Raw genomic sequence first — 23,326 nt, forward strand, 5'->3', positions numbered from 1 at the left:
GTCCTCTATGAACAACTGCTTTTATTCTGAACTAATCAAAGTCCTAAAATGGATCACAGATGGAAAACAATTAGCTTGACTTGTGATCTGGAAGGTGGTTGGTTATACCTCAGCAAGTTTAATTCTAAGGGGGGTGTTCACTTATCCAAATAGGGTATTTTACTGTTTTACTTTGAGTTTTGAAGACAAAAATTCACTTGGATATTGTGGGTTATGGTGTGTAAATAAAGCTGAAAAAAGTCTAAATGTATGTGTTTTCATTTCAGGCTGTAAGGCAACAAAAGGTGAACATTTTGAAAGGGGGTGGTGACTTCCTATACCCACTGTAGGCATCAGTTCAGACTAATCACAATCTTACAGTTTAATCAATCAAGTCACAAAACTATTATGCCGAAGTTGTGTACCTCTCAATAAACCAGTGACTGTGTCAAATAAACTGATCACAACATAACGAGAAGATGTTTAATCGCTGAGGCGTCGTTTCTATAGAAAAATAAAATGGTGCTTAAATAAGGTTTACAGTTGGTGTTAATCTCTTGGAATCTCTCAAATTCTAAATAATTATCATTTGATTCCAGTTCATAGATTATCAAGCATATGATTTAGTTAATGGCAATGACTCATTGCTACCATATGAAATCACTGTCAGTAGGCATTATGCAATGTGGCCCAATCAACAACAAAATCTTAACGTGGATAGACCATCCATACAACAAGCCATTAATACACAAGACTTAGTGCAAACAATCATTCAAACAGTTGATGGAAAATGTTTAACAATGCATATGAAACGTCTAGTAGGTTACATTCCCACTGTGGGAATAAATACAAACGATACCACTAGGACACCCCCCCCATCCCCCATCCCATTCCACTGTTCACCAATGACTTTTGATGTTATCGTCCGACACACTCAACTTTATAGTAGTCACAGTCCACAGCCCCTTATTCCAATCTCCTGATTGTACCTGTTCGTGAGGGTGTTTGCTTTCCGGGTAAGCTTGGACAGAACAGTGTGCAGTCCGGTCAAATGATAATGAAATTGTTTCTCCAAGTCATCATCATCGGATTCTATTCTGGATATGTCCAACGCGGTCACCCCCATTTTTTCTTTCCGCCTGTCGTCGGCTTGTAGGACCCCCCATTCGATGTCATTCCTGATCGATTTTAACAGCACATAGTAATTGTACATGTCCCCGTCCTGGAAATAGGTGGCTGACCCATTGCTGGCGGTCCTAATCGGTGATATCGTTTTCACCTCTTCTTCCTCGTCTAGAGGCACGTCTCTTAGCAGACTAGGAACCATCACCGTCTGATCCATGTTATTTACGGCACCAATAAAGCGGTTCATTGCATTGAACAATGAATTCTTTTGATTGTACGAATCCGAAATTTGCATCATTTTTGCGAGAAATCTGACCGCGTGCAGACAATCTAGTTACCTCACGTCACCGATGATAATGCAGTTTTACTCAGTCTGAAATCAACCTTAGCAAGCTAACTAGCTAATGCTCTTTATCGGATTACAATTACAAATTTAGCTGCTGCAAAAGCTTACTCAGTCCGAGGAAACGTCCAGACGTCTCAAACGTCTTGCCTGCCTTGTGAGAACTGTACTACCTAACGTTACTCACTAATTGACTAACAAGTGGCTTTTTTCTAAGGGCGTTCCCGGATCTGTCTCAGTCGAATGTTTTCCCCCTCAGGCCAAAGTAACAGGATGAACGACCTGAAATAAGAGACACCATACGGTTAGTTACTTCAGGTAACGTTATTTCAGTATCATTAGTTGCATAGTAGGCCTAGCAAAAATGAAGAAATCCTTACACTAGCCAATAGATGCTTCCGTTCTCAACTAACTGAATGAACAGTTAACATTAGCTAGCTAGCCATATTTGGAGAATAAATTGAGCTCAAGCAGTACAAACTCACCGTGATGTTATTGTCCCTGGTATTTTCCCGAATAACCACTTAACTTGTTAAACTTCTGTGGAAGGCATAAAGTCTTAATTTGACAGCTTGTTGTGAGCGATAACAGTTTACTAGTTGAATAAATCCTCAGCACCAGCAGGAGGACGGTGATGTGAAGGAGTGGCGTACTTGCATCAGCCCACAAACCGTAACTCCGTTTTCAGCCAATCAGATTTTAGCCGGTTTCTCACCAACCCGGCTGATTTTCTGCCAAGTCAGATCCCGGTTAGAACATGTTTACTTCCTCCAAAAAACAAAAACACTTATCTTTACCTTCCTTCCATACTTCCTCTTTTGGAGAGATTATGAAGAAAATAACATAATGTCACTTCAATACTGATGACTCAAATGTGTACTGTGAAAAACTTGCTTTCACAGTTTTAGTAAAACCAGCGCTCGTGTACATTTGAATATGAGCGTCTCAAATGACATCCTTTCAAAGAAATACGGAGGCGAGGAAGGAATCATAATTATGCAATTTGAGTGGTGAAATAGAGCAGGCTCGTCTGAGGAAACTAGCGACGTGTTGAAGCAGGAGTTTAATTCAGGCTGGGGTTGCGTCATTCCTGCCCACAAAAACACTTTAAGTAGTAGATGTACTAGTGACAATTTTAACAATGTATACACTATCAACAAAGTAGTTCGTTTTTTATGCTGTGTCAACATAGTATAGTTTCTGATGCTCTAACAGATTCATGATCACGAATACGGATGTCCATTGTGAATACGTTACATTATAACAAACGGTAAGGATTTCATTGGATGTTGTTCTTGTTCGTAATTGTTTTTTTATTTTATTTTTTACAGTTAAGCCCATAAAGATCCTATGAAATTATTCTAATTGCTAATTCTATGGTCAAGCCTGCCTCACGAACACCCTTTCTAGACGGGATCGCGAATACGTTTTTCATAGATGTGATAGTGACACCGTGGGGTAAAAAATATTATTGCTACCTGTAAATTATATTGGATCTATCAGGGGCAGAATTAATTAATGATGATTAACTACCCACCTTATTATCAACAACAAAAAATACTCGGTTCTAGAAACAAAAGAGAGAGTAAATATCTCACAACAGAAGCTCACAACTGAAACGATGTAATGAACATTTTATTAATAGATTCAAGATCACAATTGTTCACAATATCAACATACATTTGTTGGCATGCTAGCTGGTGATGCATTTTAAAACGCTTTCTTTTTTTTATACAAAGTCTTATTTCATCTGTCCAATTTTGGATTGAGAGATTAATTGATCATGTACATTGGTTTTATACTGATCCACTGAAAACACAGAGCAACTTCAGAATGCGTCAAAACCCCAAAACAAAAAAACTAAAATAATCCTAGTAATTACAGAAATAGAATCTTGGAACCAGCTTGCTGTACTCACATGACAGTTGAATTAAACCAGTAACAGTGTCAGTGACCTCGGTGGTCTGCCCCACTCCATTCTACCCCCAGGCCCCCACTAAAGCTTAGTATTCCTACAGTCATTACCACCTAAGAGGTTGCTGTCATATTACTGATTCTCCATTTAAGTAATACACAAAAGTGGCAAATCTTCAGAAAGTGGTATTTCATTTGATTGTTCCAAGCCAGAGCAATGACAGACCGAATCGAGCTCGAACACCTCAAGTCCTACCACTGAGAATGACTCTCTCTATCTCTCTCGCTCTCTCTTTCTTTCACTGGACACAGACATCAATTCATCGTCTATTCCACATCATTTCATTGAAATGATGTGGAAACAACGTTGATTCAACCAGTGTGTGCCCAGTGGGCTCTCTCTCTGTCTACCAATCCCATATAGTGAGAAGCAAACAGCAACAACAAAAGACCAGAAGTAGAATAGTCTTCTCTCATCATCAGAAAGCAGTGCTGACTCAGTGAAACTCTAGTTTGTGCAGCGATCCCACTCTATTTTACTATCCTTGTCCATTCTCCAGCACATCCAGTTCTCTCTCTCTCGTCAGGGGGAAGGGAGTTGGAACCGAATGTACTGGGGTGTGGCGGTGGAGAGAGAGAGAGAGAACTGGATGTGCTGGAGAACGGACAAGGATAGTAAAATAGAGTGGGATCTCAAGCAGAAGGTGAACGTGTAAAAACATTTGAACACCAAAACTGGGGTTTAAACCAGAAAAATGGCTATCTCTCAGACTACTGTTATAGAAACACGCATGACTAGTTAAGACTTTTAAAATGAAATAAAATATTACAACAACAAAACAACATTATGACTAACTAACTGATGACAGAAGGCACAGGGGAGGGAGTGGCAGAGATCACCAAGTACAGGACTCAACTGAATACAGAGGATCTAAACGCATCATAAATACACATCCACAGAGAGCAACTTGTACAAGGTCATTTAGAGTGATAATCATTAGAAGCAGGATGTAGGTTTACTGTTGTCCATGTAGCAGCAAAAAGCAGATGCTGTGTGCGTGTGTGTGAGAGAGAGTGTGTGTGTGTCAGTTAGAGAAACTCAGTCCCTTCTGAGTGGGCTCAAGTTTCTTTCAAAGACCTCATATTGGAAATTCTGATGGCATCTCTCAAATTATTTCCAGGAAATTTAGACTGGGGAAGATAGCCGTCGAACGAGGAGCTATGTTGCATCAAGGCAATTTCTTAGGAATATTGTCAACTTGTGTAAGTGAAGATTGGTACTATTTCAATTAGGCATGGCATGCCTGGATCGGAGCATATGGCTGAGGCAGGTGCTAATCGACAACCATTCATAGTCTTGAAAGGTAACATTTTTAATCATGGCATGATGGCATATTAAGGAATGTGTTCAAAGAGATGAAAGAGAGCGATAAAGTAAGAAAGATAAGGAGTGGAAAAGTAAGAATGGAGTGTGCCAGCGTTTGGGTGTGTTCCTCCCCAGTTTCCAAGGTGACGTGTACTTTCTCCTCCTCCTGGTCTCCCTGAAAGGAAACAAGAACAAAGGTGCCGACAATCACAGAGAGACTCAACATGATTGTGTGTGAACGTGTGTGTCTGCGCATGTGTGTCTACATTCCCTGAAAACACCATCACCACCCCCCATAATCAGTGACGACGAGGGGATCCTCTCTTTTGGAACTTGTCACCTGAAGCTTTTGGAAGACAGATCTCCCTGAGAAGTCTCTGCAGGGCCGCCACACAGCCAGAGGGATAGCCATTTGTCTGCTGTAATGAGCGGAGCCTTTGGACTGTGACGTGTGTAAGAAGCCTAAATGCCACTCTCTCTCTCTGCACCTGTGGAACGCAGTCTGTCTGTTAACCCTCCCGTGCCAGGCTTCAGGTCTATTTAGAGCCCTGAGGCTTCTGAAGTGACGAAACAGCCAACCAGTGTCTGGTGGATAGGAGCCAGTAACAGTTTCTGCAAGCTTCGAATTGACAATGACGCTCTGGTGAAGCTCGGCCATGCTAACCGCTAGCAGGCTAAACCCTATGAGGCTAAACCCTATGAGGTTAAGCCAGTGTGTCATAGGGGGGAGAAGTGGGGGATTCTAACTCTTTAAGGCATAATCACGCCACACAGCCCTGCCAACACGGTATAAATCAGAGTGTTTAATTGCGAGCCAAACAGCTTTAGTTATAATCCACAGCAGCACAGTCAGGGACGGCCAATTAGAGGGGCCTGCTGGGAAGGTGTGAGCTAGCGATAACCACCTTGCATAGTGAGATCACGTTTGTGTGTGTGTGTGTGTTTGACTGCGACTTGCAGGGGGCTGTAGGGGTTCCAGCCATGGAGGTCTGTGACACAACCCCTTATTACACTGCTTAGTCACAGAGACAAATAGCACTACACAAGTGTGTGTGTGTGTGTGTGTAGCACTCTGGTACCCTGCAGATAATGACCCATTTTGTATTCTACATGAGTCAAATGAAATGGAGTCCATTGCCCATGTTATGAATGGCTGCTGATCATACAAGGATTTATACATTGCTAGACATGACCGCCTTGTTGACCTGATAGTGTCATGTCCTGACCATAGAAAGCTGTTATTTTCTATGGTAGAGTAGGTCAGGGCGTGACAGGGGTTTTTCTAGTTTAGATTTTCTATGTTGTCATGTTCTAGTTTTTGTATTTCTATGTTAGGTTTTGTTTGGGATGATCTCCAATTAGAGGCAGCTGGTCATCGTTGTCTCTAATTGGAGATCATACTTAAGTAGGTGTTTTTCCCACCTGGGTTTGTGGGAGATTGTTTTTCAGTACGTGTATGTTAACTCTTCGTCACGGTTTGTTGTTTTTGTTTATTCAGTTTATTTTGTATGTATTGCATAGTTTCACAGTTCAATAAAATATGTGGAACGATAATCACGCTGCACTTTGGTCCGCTTCATCCTACGACAACCGTGATAAATAGCCAGCAAGGTGGGACAAGTGGTCTCACCAACAGCACGCATGCATAAACATTCTTGTGTGAGGGAAGCTCGTTTGATATTGATAACGGTGGGTTTTCCTGTGTGCCAGATGTTGTTGTTGTGCGGGGAGGCCAGGGGGAGGTGTTCGTTTTGGAAGTGGGCTGCTCATTGGACGGCTACATGGAGCAGGCCTTTGCTGAGAAGCTGCTTAAATACCAGCCCCTCGTGGCATGCTGGGACAGCCTGGGGTGGAGGTGCAAGCTGGTGGCAGCCTAGCTGTTTGGAGAAGGATGTGCTTTCTGTACCCTTGAGTGCCATGCATACATGGACCTTTGAACTGTTTGGATCCTTTTTTTGTAAATTTGATTGGTGGATTCAAATAAAGTATTTGTGTGTGTGTCAGACTCACCTGCACCTCACTGCTACACCATCTCATATTGGTTGGCAGTGATAAGCCGCGACAGACAGCATGCCAACAGCATACCAATTGACTGGAGAGAAAGAGAGAGAGAGTGAAAAAAAGAGAGAGAAAGAGAGAGTGGGAGAAAGAGAGAGAGAGTGAGAGAGGAGAGAGTGGGAGAGAGAGAGAAAAAGAGAGGGAGAGAAAGAAAGCGAGAGAGAGGGGTGGTGATGAAAATGAGTCAGTTCCAACAGAACACAATAAATCATCTCTCTTAGAGGTCCTCAGTCTTCCCTCCATCCTCCCCCTCTTCCCTCCACCTTTCCCCTCTTCCCTCCATCCTCCCCCTCTTCCCTCCACCCTCCCCCTCTTCCCTCCATCCTCCCCCTCTTCCCTCCACCCTCTTCCATCCATCCTCATTGCCGGGGGATGGAGGGCCAAGGAGGGATCAGGGAAGGAGGAGAGGAGGGATCAGGGAAGGAAGAGAGAAGGGATAGGGATAAGATGCATTAAAGGGGTGGCTGCTCCTCTAAGAGGTGTCATTGATCTCTCTCTGCCACCCCTCCTTCTCCCCTCGCCGCTTCCCTCCATAACGTTTACGGTGCAATTAATGGGCTCGGGACTGCAGAAGAGCAGGCCGTCGCAGGTCACAGCATCCACGGAGACACACACACACTCTCACTCTCTCTACCTACCTCCCCCAGGCCCATTAAGGGTAATGGAGGGGGGTCGCTGTGACGACGAGCGGCGCTGTGGGGCTAATCGAGCATGTCAGCCCGAGCAGGAAGTAACGACCACACTCGCGCAGAGTAGAGAGAGAGAAAGAGAGAGAGAGAGGAGAAAGGAGGAGAGAGCGAAGGAGGGAGAGAGAGGAGAAATGGAGAGAGAAGAGGAATGGAGAGAGGGAGCTGGAGAAGGAAGGAGGTAGGGGAGAGCGAGAGTGTGTGTGTCTGTATGCGTATGTGGAAAAGCGAGAGGGATGGAGAGCGTGTGTGTGTGCTCTTGTACTCTGGTCTGCATAATAGTTCCCGAGGCGCGCCTGAATGGTATGTGTGTGATGGAACAGACTCTGAGTGGCGGACTAGCTGATTGGGTCTGAAGGAGCAGCGGTGAACATCGCCCCAGCCGTGTGTAATCATTAATAACCTGCACTGGGCGCACGCTCACACACACACACACACACACACACAGAAGGAGAGTGGAAGAACAACTGGCCCATACTGTTACTTACTTGTGAGACAGCTATTCCAAATGTCACTCCAGCAATGATCCCCATGTTAGTCTCAATGAAGTCAGTCACCAGCTCATAACAGCCCTGTAGAAGACAAGACAAGTGAGTGTGTTTGTCAGTGTGTACGGTGTGTGTCTGTCTGTCCGTGTGTGTGTCTGACCTGCTGGTGGACCTTGCTGGGGGCTATGGTGACATTTCGCAGGTCAGAAGAGTTACAGTCAGAGATGCTGGCACAGCAGCTGGGTGGGATGCCGTTGTTAGGGAACCAGATACTGGACAACCAGCTGGTGTAGTTCAACACACCACAGCATTTCAACTGGAGGGAGAGAGGGGGATGGAGAGAGATGGAGAGGGAGAGAGAGCAAGAGAGAGCGAGAGAGGGATGGAGAGGGAGGGGAGAGAGAGGGATGGAGAGAGAGAGAGGGATGGAGAGAGCAAGAGAGATAGAGAGAGAGGGGGGTTGGAGAGAGAGATTTATCACAATCCGTTTTTAATCACAATCCTAATTTGGCTGTCAAAATGACCGTCACTCACACTGCGCTGCACATTGTCCACAGCCAGGCTCCTCTCGTCCTGGGAATTGTAGTTCTTCACTGCCTCACTGAAGGTCCTCTGGAAGGTTCCCTTTATCTGGGAACACAAACACACAGTTCTTATTGTGTTCATAGCTTCTCCTGTTGTGAAACAGATGGACACTCTGACCGATGAATTCTGCCCACTGGGCACACACTAGTTGAATCAACATTGTTTCCATGTCAGTTCAACAAAATTACGTTTAACTAACGTGGAATAGACGTTGAATTGACATTTGTGCACAGTGGGTGGGTACTCATGATCCTGTGGGTGAGTGCCAGAGGCAGGTATGGCAGGGCCACCTACCTCATGACGAAAGACAAAGCCGGAGATGCCAGCCACAAGCTCTGCCAGGAAGATCAGGGACAGGAACATGGCATACTGCAGAGAGAGAGCACACAGGGCGCCACAAAACGGCCAATGAGTTACTGTGTATAGTTCGCAGACTTTCTCACCCTTTGCTCACAATAAGATCCTCGAAACACTGCAAGGAACGTTGAATGACAGTAGGAAAGGAAGACATTTTTAGAAGGAAAGAAATCAAAAACGAAACAAAGACAGAAACAAACCCACTGGGCACACACTGGTTGAATTAACGTTGTTTCCACGTCATTTCAATGATAATACTTTGAACCAATGTGGAATAGATTTGAGTTACTCGGATGACAACTTCTCCTAGCTCTACAACTTCTCCTAGCTCTCACCAACTTCTCCTAGCTCTCACCAACTTATCCTAGCTCTCACCAACTTCTCCTAGCTCTCACCAACTTCTCCTAGCTCTCACCAACTTCTCCTGGCTCTCACCAACTTCTCCTAGCTCTCACCAACTTCTCCTAGCTCTCACCAACTTCTCCTAGCTCTCACCAACTTCTCCTGGCTCTCACCAACTTCTCCTAGCTCTCACCAACTTCTCCTAGCTCTCACCAACTTCTCCTAGCTCTCACCAACTTCTCCTAGATCTCGCCAACTTCTCCTAGCTCATCAACTTCTAGCTCTCATCAACTTTTCCTAGATCTCACCAACTTCTCCTAGCTCTCGCCAACTTCTCCTAGCTCCCGCCAACTTCTCCTAGCTCTCATCAACTTCTCCTAGCTCTCACCAACTTCTCCTAGCTCTCACCAGCTTGAGCATCCATGGGCTCCCGCGGCAGGTAGCGAAGCATCCAAACAGTCCGAACACGATGATGCATGTTCCGGTGCCAATGAGAACATAAGGAGCGTTGGTGGAGCTGTCAGCGATGATAGATATGTACGCACCCAGCATAAACTTCCCCCATAGTCCCACAGCTAAGAGGATCGCCCCCGTGATCTGGAGAGAGAGAGAGAGAGAGAGAGAGAGAGAGACGAGAGAAGGTGAAAGACAGCATTAGAGCCCTGTCACTAAAAAGTCATCAAGGGCATCCCTGGAGGTTTCAGACCCATAGAGATGATAGGTGGCACAACTGTAACACAACCATCACAGCTTCATGCTAAATGACACGTTACATATGATATGAAATGTCAGTGGTCTGTTTAAGCAGTTGTCCATAAAACCAGTCAAATTCTCTGTGTAATAAACCATTGATTACACAGTAAATGATACACTGCCGATCTACTATAATGCTGTTAGTGGCACTGGAGATAGCTCTTTGCTGCCACCCAATGAAAGAATCTGAATCCTCACTGCATGGCTCATGAGACAGAAGAGAAAGCGAGACATTTTATAGGCTCCTTTTTTCTGGTTAAAAATAACTAATACTTACTAAGTAGACCAGACCCAGCTGCTGTCAAGTTTTCAAGATATTTCACTTTCAAAATACAGAAATCATACCGTATGACGATTTCTGTATTTTGAAAGTTACATATCTTGAAAACTTGAGTGCCGACGAACAAAACATTTTGGGACAATGTCAATAATGGGTCAATGAAACAAATACAAATTCCATTAAGTAGATGGGAACTGTGAACATTTATTTCAATGGCAAACAGCCTTTATGGGATATCTTGATTTTTCCACCGTCTTTGGCCCTACTCATGAATGATGACTGATTCCTGACCATGTATCGTGACCAGGAAAAACTCCATATTCATAAGGCGAAAAAAAAAAATTCGTAGAAGGTTAGTAGAACTTACACCACAGGTTAGGATAATTAATGCAGCAGGTTAGGAGACTGAGGTTAAGGTTAGGAAATGGGTTAGGTTTAGCGAAAATGCTCTCCTAACCTACTATGAAAATCACTTTGTATTGAAGTGGCGTGAAAAGAGTGACTGAGTGAATGCAGGCCTTCCAAAAGCCCACCCAACACCAGCATGCAGTAGTCGATGTTGACTGAACGCTTTGCTCTCTCTATGATATATACACTAGATGACTAATAGGTGACGCTGTGTTGAAGCAACCGCACCTCCATCTTGGCTCTAACCCTAGGTTATGATGCATTTTGTCAGTGCATCATACAAAACCATCTTCCCATTCTTTTATGTTGTTGTTATATTTGTGTGTTTCTACTAGTGCTTATTATGTGCACCCAATGATGTATATAAACCCTGGATTGTGAATTCTATGTATTATCCATTGTGAGGCTTTGAAGCCACCTGTCGACCATATTGGCACTCCCCAGTAGGACCAGTCTCCATAGGAATACATGGGATGCTACTGTATTTCAGTTAAATGTTTCAAGAACATGTATTTAAGTATTTTTTTTGTTGAAGTAACATTAGTAATAAAACAAATTATACTTTAAGGAAAATGTTTTCATAAATTGTTATTTTATGTTTAGCTCACATAATATGCATAGTATGCATTAATGTGTCTAACAGAATAAACGAGGCAAAAACAAATGTACACATTAATACATGCATTTCTATTGCTTCGAAAATATGTTTTACAACAGCGCCCCCTATCAGTCATCTAGTGTATAAATAAATAATTGTGTGCCCAGACTATTCTGTGTAGAGCCCTCTAGTAGTGTGTTCTTGAACCAGCAGATGGTGCTGTGGTTATTGGTAAAGACTGGAATTTGGTATTTTATTAGTATCCCCATTAGCTGTTGCAAAAGCAGCAGCTACTCTTCCTGGGGTCCACACAAAACATGAAACATAATACAGAATAACATAATACAGAACATCATTAGACAAGAACAGCTCAGCAGTGGCACGTCCACCTGTCCAGAGGAGAAGATCCCATTCCCTTTGATGAGGAAAAAAATCATAAAAACTGTTCTGAACAGTGTGAGATTGTGGGTCTAGAAAGGAAGGCTACTACTGGTAACCTAACCTCAACGTGTAAATTATGGTAAATTATTATTTTTCTTTAACCTTTATTTAACTAGGCAAGTCAGTTAAGAACAGATTCTTATTTACAATGACGGCCAACCCTGGCCAAACCCTAACGACGCTGGGCCAATTGTGCACCGTCCTATGGGACTCCCAATCACAGCCTATGGTGATACAGCCTGGAATTGAACCAGGGTCTGTAGTGACACCTCTAGCACTGAGATGCAGTGCCTTAGACCGCTGCGCCACTCGGGAGCCCTACATATACACAAAAAACATGACAGATATGAATCTCCTCCTACATATCATTAAATTAATGTGGATTGAAAAGTGGGTTAATGTATTCACTTTGGGGATTTGGGGTCCTTATTCAAAGCAGGGGTTCCACTCAAGGACTGGGTTCTCCATGGAGTTCCTCTCTATATCTCTCCATTATTATTAATATATGCATATTTCAGTCATTATTTAACAGCATATGTGTGGTAGGGAAGATCAGGAATCAGGATTACATCTAAAATGACAATAACTGGAGTTCCTTTCTTTGTAAAACCAGTTAGCAGGTCGCAGGGTTGGGTCAAGGTTTTCTTCATTGTTAAGGCGGCTAGTCGTCCCTTACTAGCATAGCAATGACATCACTGAAGAAACTATCACCCCTGCCCTCAACCATAACTAAATATGCTTATCTTATCTCACCTTATAGCTTCTCTGGTAGAAGCTCACTCCTTCCTTAAACAAGCCAGAAGGCGTTGGCTCAGCTGGTGTGAAATGTGAACGCAGTGCTCTGCCATAAATATCAGCCTATTCAATATTTTATTTAACCAGGCAAGTCAGTTAAGAATAAATTATTATTTACAATGACGGCCTAGGAACAGTGGGTTAACTGCCTTGTTCAGGGGCAGAACAACAGATTTTTACCTTGTCAGCTCAGGGATTTGATCTAGCAACCTTTCGGTTACTGGCCCAACACTCTAACCACCAGTCTACCTGCCGCCCCAAACCAATATGTGTCTGACCCACACTGAACAGCACCAGAGGAAGACTTTATCGGAGAGATCTATATCAAAGATGGTGGATAAATAAAGAGGTCCCACTCAGGCTGTTTACCATTGAAAGAAATTGTCATATTTCTGGTCTGCTTAAGGGGTAGCTCTCCCATTGGCCCCAATGCATTAGCAGCTGGGTCTGGTCTGCTTAGTTCATTGACTGTACATGAACCAGAAAAAAGTCCCCCCCCCCCCCAGATCGGTGTGTCTCATGGCCATGCTAATGACTGTGTGACACAGATACCAGAGCTGCATGCTGCTGAGGCACAGATTCAGCAGCATGTTTCATCACCACAGTTTCAGACCAGGAAGGAGTGCATGGTAGTAGTGGCACAGCTAAGAAATTCTCTTATCATTGCTATGCCTCATGGTTAACATGACAACGAACACGGCAGAGAGGAAGCACATGGAAAAAGGTTACCTAACCACTGATACAAGGTCAGATATTTTGTCATTCCCCTGATGGTTAAGTTTAGGATAGGAGTTAGAGAGATCTGATCCTAGATCTGTGGTAAAGGGCAACATCTACCTCGAGCAGTGGCACAGCGTCTGCATCCCAAATGGCACCCTATTCCCTACATAGTGCACTTCCCATAGGGCTCTGGTCAAAAGTAGTGCACTATATAGGGAATAGGGTGCCATTTGGGAAGCGTCACCTCCCTGTAGCCACCATGCGTTGGAAAATGTTGTTGTGATTCTGAGCATGTCTGGCGCTGGCCGTGCGTCAGAGGCCCGCTGACACATACAGAGCAGCCTGCCTTCCCCCTTCACTGTCTGCCTGCCTCCCTCCCTGCCCCCTCCCTGTCTGCCATTCTCCCTCCCTCCCTGTCTGCCATTCTCCCTCCCTCCCTGGCTCCCTCCCTGTCTCCCTCCCTGTCTGTCTGTCTGTCTGTCTGTCTGTCTGTCTGTCTGTCTGTCTGTCTGTCTGTCTGTCTGTCTGTCTGTCTGTCTGTCTGTCTGTCTGTCTGTCTGTCTGTCTGTCTGTCTGTCTGTCTGTCTGTCTCAGTCCCTGTCTGTCTGCCTGATTACCCAAGAACACAGCATGAGAAGGAACAGCAACACTCTCACAGATGGAGTGAGTCAGACACTGAGAGAGAGAGAGAGAGAGAGAGAGAGAGAGAGAGATAGGGAGATGGGGGAGATATATAGAGAGAGAGACATGGAGAGAAAGGTAGAGTGAGAAACAGAGCACGAAAGAGAGGAAGACAAAGGGAGGGAAGAGAGAGTGTATTTAGTGCGAGATAGAAGAGAGAGAGATTAAAGAGAGCGAGAGATGAGTCACTGCCCGACATGTAGCATGACACTTAGACAGCGCTGTTGAACACATCTGAGAGATAGCATATGAGTGAGTTCTCTCTGTCCCCATCTCATGCCCATCCACTGTCCCTTCTCTAGTAATGTCTGGGAGCAGCGGTAGGTTCATTTCCCTGTAATGGACTGTTCCCCTGTCCTCAGTTTCCTCTCCTCTACAGTGTTCATGTCTTATTCAACGTGACACTATGAATGATTCATGGAGCCATCTGCTGTAGCAAGCGAGGGGCTTCCCTCCCCTACATGCTCCATCAGCAGGGGGTACCGTCCTAGGTAGGAGGGATTAAGGGGAGAGGGTGTGTGTGTGTGTGTGTGTGTGTGTGTGTGTGTGTGTGTGTGTGTGTGTGTGTGTATGTGTGTGTGTGTGTGTGTGTGTGTGAGGGGACTGACAAAAAGAGCCCCGCTAAAATGAAGCAGAGGCCCGGTGGGGTGTGTTGCAGTCGGCGGCCATATTGGCCTCAGTTAACTCAGCAGCGCTATGTGTTTAAGTATTTATGTGTACTGTATATTATCTCAGCTGGGACGTTACACCACAGTCATGAGACATGGTCATAGGGTTTCAACCCTTTATTGCCAGTTACACTGCACGTGTTTCGGTTACAGTAAAAATAAATTCAACATCTGAAACACAAATGTATACACAATCCTAGATGGCGAAGTCCCTTTACACTGTGATGTACTGTATGTAGCCTATGTTGATTTTGTTTGAACTAGGGCTTGCAGAGTAGGAATAGGTAAGTCAGCCATTTTACCTATAAACGCTGAAGTTCCCAGTCTGTTAAAGTGAGCCACTTTTATCAGAGTCCGTCGCGGATGGTGCACAGGAGCTAGTTTCATTTCAACACCAGATTGGAGTCTTCACACAGCCTGACAGAGGTAATGGAATTCGTCAGCTATGGCAATTTCCCTCCGGACATTCTCCTCATCCGTCTATCACTGCAGCTGCTGGCCTCGCAGAAATACAAAATGAGGTTTGGGAAGATAGTGGTACAACCACATGCTGTTTTTTACTGACGATGGGTTCGAGGTAATATTTCTTGGCAAGCTACCAGCACCCGTGTGCAGTCCCAATACATCTGGTCGATGGCAAACCATTTGTGGCTGTTAATATACAGAACGAGAAAGGAACTAGAAATAAGAGCACCATGACAACTCCTCAGACTTTGAACAGGTTCCGTCCTGATGGGCAGATTCATGTTGTTTTCTGTGACAACAGAGTAAGGCAGACGCCAGGACAGCATGGGGTCACCACTGTCACCACTCAGAGGATTAGGATGAACCGTGGGGGACTTTTATGTCATGACGTTGTTCCAAGCAGAGTTGCCACTGAAGGTTGAGCTCTAAATGTTTTTTTGATGTCAGGATTGCTCATATCCAGAGACACTTTGATGTAGATGAAATGTAATGTAGCGCCCTATTTGGCTGAGCTAGATTAAAAAGATCCACAGCTCACCCCAAACTTTTCTAGACAAGACGAGACTTCCAAGAACTGAGGTGGCACGATATGTACTCTAGTGTGATTTCACTTTCACATCTCACAGTGTGACACGTAGAGGTGTCAGAATCCTGTCCTAGAGCTGAGGTACTGGGCCGACAGCAACAACGGTTCAACCTGTTTTGATTGTCTTACTTATTGCTCTCTTCAAGCACTCTCCTGACTCTCCTCAAAAGAGTGGCCCCGTGATACCAGGAACAATCCACAGAAAAACACTAACAGGAAGAGATTTGTCACCAAACAATAATGAATAATTGATTCGATTTAGAGAGCTTTTCCAGATGCTCAGACTAGACGCTTCACATTGTGTAAGAGGAAACACACGTCATCCACCACCACTGGGCAGGGACTGTGATTGGAGGTGCCTCTATGTATAAATGAGACGGCTGGGGACGAGGCCTGACTAATGGTCTGACCATCTGCCCTGGCAGGTGCACTGACGCTCATGCAAACATGAGACGACATCGCACCTTTATGCTGTGCCACTGTGAGCTGCAGGAAGAGCCTTTGAGCTAGAGCTTTAGCTTCGGTAGAAATACAGTAAGGGGAACATGATGAAAAGACACACATGCAAGGCATTTAGGTAGGAGACCCCCTTGGATCATTATTATTCTGTATCTGAAAGCCAAGCAAGGCACTTGTGTTTGCTTTGGTGTTGCATCAACAGGAATTGCTGCTCTGTTCTGTTCTGCTCTGTTCAGCCCTGTTCTGTTCTGTTATGTTCAGCTCTGTTGTGCCCAGTTCTGTTCTTTTCTGCTCGGTTCTGCTCTGTCCTGCTCTGTTTGGTTCTGCTCTGTTTCTTTGGATCCTGATGTTCCTGGAGCAGGGAAGCAGGGGGAGCCACACCCTTATGTTCCCTATAGGATTCCAGCCACTCACAGATGGACTACAGTCACACTCCATCCTCCCCTGGGAGCCAGCTAAACAACACTGAGCCACTTCCTGACAGATTAAACACAGCACATTAATGATGCCTGGAGGAAACCACCAACAACAACAGAACAGACACCTTCAACAAGCCGCTCATCTGGCTCACACCGTCTCATCCAGCTTTTTCCTTTAACAACAACACGGCTACAATCAAACCAGACAGACAAAAGAATCTGTGGGAGATACAGGGACTCAGTGTGTCCCCAGAACAGTCGCTCAGTGGATGGCAGAGCGGGAGAAATGGCAGGGAGGGTGATGTAGAAATGAAAAGAGCACTTTAGATTTCAAAGGGGAAGCGCATCCCTCCTTCTCCCCTTAGCACAGACATGATCAAAGGCACTGTTGTTCTATGGGCTCTCAAAGCCAGGCTCTTATAGTTCAATCTCGTTCAAATAAAAATATTTTTTCTTTTGTTATTTATTTGTTTACTTTAGGATGGGGGGGTTGAAGGGGGACTAGAATCAGAGTGAAAACGAAACCCCAATCTGAATTTTGTTACAGAAATGTATTTATTGAAACTCCAATGTGGTGTTCAAGAAATGTTGTGTTGCATAACTGACAGCCCACATGAAGAAATGCTTACTATAGAATTCTGTAGTATACTGTAGAATACTATACTACACACTGTAGTATCCCTCAATCATGTGTAGTACTTGCTATAGAATTGTGTAGTACACTGTAGAATACTATTGTAAATACTATAGTATTATCCCCCCAAAAAACACAATGTCCGCAAAAACACTACAGTCCGTAAAAACACGACAGTTTTTTAACTATAGTAACAATACAGTATTTAATTTGCATATAACCTGCCGTAGTCCCCTCCTCCATATCCCAATTTGTGCCAGCCATAAGTGAGAAACCTACATGCCAAGTACAGTATAGACCATATATTGTGTTATAGAAAAGAACTGAAGCTCTCAACTATCCATTCAGACTCCAGTCCTACCTACCTACAGGTTATGGAAAATCAACTCTTTTACAATTTGTCCAGTAGGATAATAAAATATAATAAAACAAAAACACTATAGCAAATACTACAGCAAAGTCTGCAAAAACACTATAGTAAATACTACAGTAATGTCTGCAAAAACACTACAGTATATACTACAGTAATGTCTGCAAAAACACTACAGTAATTAATGTGTGCGTGCATGACAGCATGGATCAGAAAGTTTGATGTCGCTTGATGGCAGCCCTAACAGTATTACAATGATTGCTTTGTTGCGGGCCATTAAATTCACTTAGTCTGTGTAGTGAGTGATCAATAACATTCACCTCTGAAATACAAACATTCTACTCCAGAGGACTTTGGTGTTTCTAGAGTGAATCTGTGCTTCTAATGTAACCTGCTGGAACTACAACAATGATAGAACTCCAAGATGACTCTGTAATGCAAGTTGATGGGGGTCAACGACAGAATTCTCTACATCATTGGAGGTAATGAACACAGATAAAGAAGACAAGACGGGAAGTGTTGTGCTCGTCAAGGTGGATAATGACATCCTAAAATGGTCCTTAAAGCGACAGCCATATTGTGCATCCTTGGCTGAGCACACCACAGGCCTCCTTCTCTGCACTACTCTTCAGACCCAGAGGGATTGACTGTGCTTCCGAAGTGGAAAAGGACAATGGAAATGATTGCATTTATACTGTACATTAGGGTTGACTACTCTGAGCTATACAGTAGTAGCTGAAACGGCTAGCAGAGACTGAAGGTAAGGGTACCTCTTAACCATGGTTTATATGTAAATGTCTGTTCACTTTTGATTAATGAGAGGGAAGGAGAGGGAGAGAGAGACAAAGAGAGAGGGAGAGAGAGACAGAGAGGGAGAGAAAATGTGAAAGAGAAACAATCGGAGAAGGCAGAACGAGGGGGATAGAGAGAAAGAGGGGGATTGACATCATTCACTGGTGCTGGCAGGGTTTCTGAGTTGGACTGATCATTAGCTCATTAAAGGCTCAAAATGGTGCCAAGTAAAGTACGATGTTTGGGAATGAAACTATAAGCTCAACAAGGCTCCCTTGCTCTCTCAGAAAAGCTGTGGGTCCATTCTACAGTGAAGGAACCAAACGAAACCAGGCAGTACACAGAACCAACGGGGGAGTTCATCTCCATGGCAACGGCAGTCTCAGCAGCCCGCCTGCCTGCCAGCCAGCCTGCGTGGCCATGAGAGTTACTATTGTGCTGTGTTGGTCTCACTATAACCTGCCATTGTCCCCGTTTTCACACCCAATACTTTTCTTCTGTGCCATGTTGTTATTGGATAGGTGTAATAACAGGCAGCCTGGCAGGCAGCAGTGTTGTTATTGGATAGGTGTAATAACAGGCAGCAGTGTTGTTATTGGATAGGTGTAATAACAGGCAGCAGTGTTGTTATTGGATAGGTGTAATAATAGTCAGCCTGGCAGGCAGCAGTGTTGTCATTGGATAGGTGTAATAATAGTCAGCCTGGCAGGCAGCAGTGTTGTCATTGGATAGGTGTAATAATAGTCAGCCTGGCAGGCAGCAGTGTTGTTATTGGATAGGTGTAATAACAGGCAGCAGTGTTGTTATTGGATAGGTGTAATAACAGGCAGCAGTGTTGTTATTGGATAGGTGTAATAACAGGCAGCAGTGTTGTTATTGGATAGGTGTAATAACAGGCAGCCTGGCAGGCAGCAGTGTTGTCATTGGATAGGTGTAATAACAGGCAGCAGTGTTGTTATTGGATAGGTGTAATAACAGGCAGCAGTGTTGTTATTGGATAGGTGTAATAATAGTCAGCCTGGCAGGCAGCAGCGTTGTCATTGGATAGGTGTAATAACAGGCAGCCTGGCAGGCAGCAGTGTTGTCATTGGATAGGTGTAATAATAGTCAGCCTGGCAGGCAGCAGTGTTGTTATTGGATAGGTGTAATAACAGGCAGCAGTGTTGTTATTGGATAGGTGTAATAACAGGCAGCAGTGTTGTTATTGGATAGGTGTAATAACAGGCAGCCTGGCAGGCAGCAGTGTTGTTATTGGATAGGTGTAATAACAGGCAGCAGTGTTGTCATTGGATAGGTGTAATAACAGGCAGCCTGGCAGGCAGCAGTGTTGTCATTGGATAGGTGTAATAACAGGCAGCAGTGTTGTCATTGGATAGGTGTAATAATAGTCAGCCTGGCAGGCAGCAGTGTTGTTATTGGATAGGTGTAATAATAGTCAGCCTGGCAGGCAGCAGTGTTGTTATTGGATAGGTGTAATAATAGTCAGCCTGGCAGGCAGCAGTGTTGTTATTGGATAGGTGTTATAACAGGCAGCCTGGCAGGCAGCAGTGTTGTTATTGGATAGGTGTAATAACAGGCAGCCTGGCAGGCAGCAGTGTTGTCATTGGATAGGTGTAATAACAGGCAGCAGTGTTGTTATTGGATAGGTGTAATAACAGGCAGCAGTGTTGTTATTGGATAGGTGTAATAATAGTCAGCCTGGCAGGCAGCAGCGTTGTCATTGGATAGGTGTAATAACAGGCAGCCTGGCAGGCAGCAGTGTTGTCATTGGATAGGTGTAATAATAGTCAGCCTGGCAGGCAGCAGTGTTGTTATTGGATAGGTGTAATAACAGGCAGCAGTGTTGTTATTGGATAGGTGTAATAACAGGCAGCAGTGTTGTTATTGGATAGGTGTAATAACAGGCAGCAGTGTTGTTATTGGATAGGTGTAATAACAGGCAGGCAGGCAGCAGTGTTGTTATTGGATAGGTGTAATAACAGGCAGCAGTGTTGTTATTGGATAGGTGTAATAACAGGCAGCAGTGTTGTTATTGGATAGGTGTAATAACAGGCAGCAGTGTTGTCATTGGATAGGTGTAATAATAGTCAGCCTGGCAGGCAGCAGTGTTGTTATTGGATAGGTGTAATAACAGGCAGCAGTGTTGTTATTGGATAGGTGTAATAACAGGCAGCAGTGTTGTCATTGGATAGGTGTAATAATAGTCAGCCTGGCAGGCAGCAGTGTTGTTATTGGATAGGTGTAATAACAGGCAGCAGTGTTGTTATTGGATAGGTGTAATAACAGGCAGCAGTGTGGTCATTGGATAGGTGTAATAACAGGCAGCAGTGTTGTTATTGGATAGGTGTAATAACAGGCAGCAGTGTGGTTATTGGATAGGTGTAATAACAGGCAGCAGTGTTGTTATTGGATAGGTGTAATAACAGGCAGCAGTGTTGTTATTGGATAGGTGTAATAACAGGCAGCAGGCAGCAGTGTTGTTATTGGATAGGTGTAATAACAGGCAGCAGTGTTGTTATTGGATAGGTGTAATAACAGGCAGCAGTGTTGTTATTGGATAGGTGTAATAACAGGCAGCAGTGTTGTTATTGGATAGGTGTAATAACAGGCAGCCTGGCAGGCAGCAGTGTTGTCATTGGATAGGTGTAATAACAGGCAGCAGTGTTGTCATTGGATAGGTGTAATAACAGGCAGCAGTGTTGTTATTGGATAGGTGTAATAACAGGCAGCAGTGTTGTTATTGGATAGGTGTAATAACAGGCAGCAGTGTTGTTATTGGATAGGTGTAATAACAGGCAGCAGTGTTGTCATTGGATAGGTGTAATAACAGGCAGCAGTGTTGTTATTGGATAGGTGTAATAACGGCGCCTGGCAGGCAGCAGTGTTGTTATTGGATAGGTGTTATAACAGGCAGCAGTGTTGTCATTGGATAGGTGTAATAATAGTCAGCCTGGCAGGCAGCAGTGTTGTTATTGGATAGGTGTAATAACAGGCAGCAGTGTTGTTATTGGATAGGTGTAATAATAGTCAGCCTGGCAGGCAGCAGTGTTGTTATTGGATAGGTGTAATAATAGTCAGCCTGGCAGGCAGCAGTGTTGTTATTGGATAGGTGTAATAACAGGCAGCAGTGTTGTTATTGGATAGGTGTAATAACAGGCAGCAGTGTTGTTATTGGATAGGTGTAATAACAGGCAGCAGTGTGGTCATTGGATAGGTGTAATAACAGGCAGCAGTGTGGTCATTGGATAGGTGTAATAACAGGCAGCAGTGTGGTCATTGGATAGGTGTAATAATAGTCAGCCTGGCAGGCAGCAGTGTTGTTATTGGATAGGTGTAATAACAGGCAGCAGTGTTGTTATTGGATAGGTGTAATAACAGGCAGCAGTGTGGTCATTGGATAGGTGTAATAACAGGCAGCAGTGTTGTTATTGGATAGGTGTAATAACAGGCAGCAGTGTTGTTATTGGATAGGTGTAATAACAGGCAGCAGTGTGGTCATTGGATAGGTGTAATAACAGGCAGCAGTGTTGTTATTGGATAGGTGTAATAACAGGCAGCAGTGTTGTTATTGGATAGGTGTAATAACAGGCAGCAGTGTTGTCATTGGATAGGTGTAATAACAGGCAGCCTGGCAGGCAGCAGCGTTGTCATTGGATAGGTGTAATAACAGGCAGCAGCATTGTTTGGGTTATGCACTGCCTGGCTCTCCAGTCCCACTTAGGTATTAGCAGCATCCATTTTCTCCTCTGCCTGTGCCCTGTGAGACTTCCTGGTATGGGATAGATAAGATATACTTCATATTGTTTACATATCTCCAGTGGAGGCATGGTGTATGGAAATAAGCCTGTTTTTAATTGACCTGGAGTCCAGCGTGACATTAGGCCTTGTGAGTTGCTAGCTAGCACAAACCCGACACAAATGTTTCCCAACAGGTGACAAGCTAGCCAGTGAGGAGCCTGTTCCCCTCCACCTGCTGAGTCAGGTGGCTGTCAGTGTGACCCCCAAACGGTTGGCCCTGAGACATTTTATTGGCACACAATTCACAGTGGAGGTGCCGTAGCCCATACCACAGTGGAGGTGCCGTAGCCCATACCACAGTGGAGGTGCCGTAGCCCATACCACAGTGGAGGTGTCGTAGCCCATACCACAGTGGAGGTGCCGTAGCCCATACCACAGTGGAGGTGCCGTAGCCCATACCACAGTGGAGGTGCCGTAGCCCATACCACAGTGGAGGTGCCGTAGCCCATACCACAGTGGAGGTGCCGTAGCCCATACCACAGTGGCCTTGCTGACACAGGGTCTCAGAAGCACATTCTGGGTTCTGCAGGCCTATGTGTTTACAAACATAATGGACATTCTGGAGGGTCTCACTTTCAGGGAGCGAAGTGAAACGTCTAGACGTGTACTAGAAGTTTACAAACAGCATACTGGACATTTCTGAGGTTCTTGCTTTCAGGGACTGGGCGAGAACATTGGAACGACAGTAGGCTATCTGGAGGAGGATATCGTCTTGTTTAAAAGTCTTTTGAAGGGCACCATAGTGATTCATCCTATAGTCTTTATTGACTCATTTGTTGCAATTATTATTAGTCATACGGTATATTACATATGACATATTACAGTCACCTGATGGCTTTGCAGGAAAGCCAAACTTAATGTGTGAGCTGAGCACTACATGCATGTTAAAGACGTGAAGCATGGTAACACTCTCACGCCATCAGACAGGCAAACAGACATCAGTGCACTTAATATTCCCCCTGATCCAGCGGCTCACAGTCATTGGTCCACGGGTCAACAATGACTCATGTTTAATGTCTTCCTGTCGGATATAGCCTTCCTACTAGACCAGGGAATAGCAAGATCCCCTATGAATGCCACATCGCTTATTGGGGGATCAAGTAACCCCCAGCCATAGCTAGCCTTGCCCCTGGCCGGCCACTTGCCTAACTTCACACAGCCATGCATTAGCTATGGCCTTCTGAGTTTGCCTTAGAGGCTAGTTCTGGGAGTTGGT

The 23,326-nt window shown here is 44.5% G+C and overlaps 2 protein-coding genes across 2 annotated transcripts in view; both read right to left on the reverse strand.

Moving 5' to 3' along the window:
- Positions 1-448: 448 nt before the first annotated feature.
- Positions 449-2,254, reverse strand: LOC106592668 (mid1-interacting protein 1-B). Its single transcript, XM_014184007.2, has 2 exons — positions 1,933-2,254; positions 449-1,729 (listed from the first exon to the last, which is right to left on the reverse strand). Exon 2 carries the CDS (start codon positions 1,400-1,402, stop codon positions 929-931), a length of 474 nt encoding a protein of 157 aa, XP_014039482.1. The 5' UTR covers positions 1,403-1,729; positions 1,933-2,254; the 3' UTR covers positions 449-928.
- An 810-nt stretch (positions 2,255-3,064) lies between these two features.
- LOC106574647 (tetraspanin-7) overlaps positions 3,065-23,326 on the reverse strand; it is a 29,399-nt gene continuing 9,137 nt past the window's right edge. The window contains exons 2-8 of the mRNA XM_014150640.2: positions 9,652-9,840; positions 8,839-8,913; positions 8,494-8,589; positions 8,120-8,275; positions 7,960-8,043; positions 6,738-6,819; positions 3,065-4,902 (exon numbers count right to left, since the gene is read on the reverse strand). Coding sequence (XP_014006115.1) covers positions 6,751-6,819; positions 7,960-8,043; positions 8,120-8,275; positions 8,494-8,589; positions 8,839-8,913; positions 9,652-9,840 — 669 coding nt within the window. The 3' untranslated portion in view covers positions 3,065-4,902; positions 6,738-6,750. The remainder of the gene's footprint in view (positions 4,903-6,737; positions 6,820-7,959; positions 8,044-8,119; positions 8,276-8,493; positions 8,590-8,838; positions 8,914-9,651; positions 9,841-23,326) is intronic.

The sequence above is a fragment of the Salmo salar genome, chromosome ssa16 (assembly GCF_905237065.1).
Source record: "Salmo salar chromosome ssa16, Ssal_v3.1, whole genome shotgun sequence".
Taxonomy (NCBI): Eukaryota; Metazoa; Chordata; class Actinopteri; order Salmoniformes; family Salmonidae; genus Salmo; species Salmo salar.

What these genes read in the sequence shown, in the direction of transcription:
- LOC106592668 (XM_014184007.2), bottom strand. Translation starts at nt 1,402, where the DNA reads ATGATGCAAATTTCGGATTCGTACAATCAAAAGAATTCATTGTTCAAT.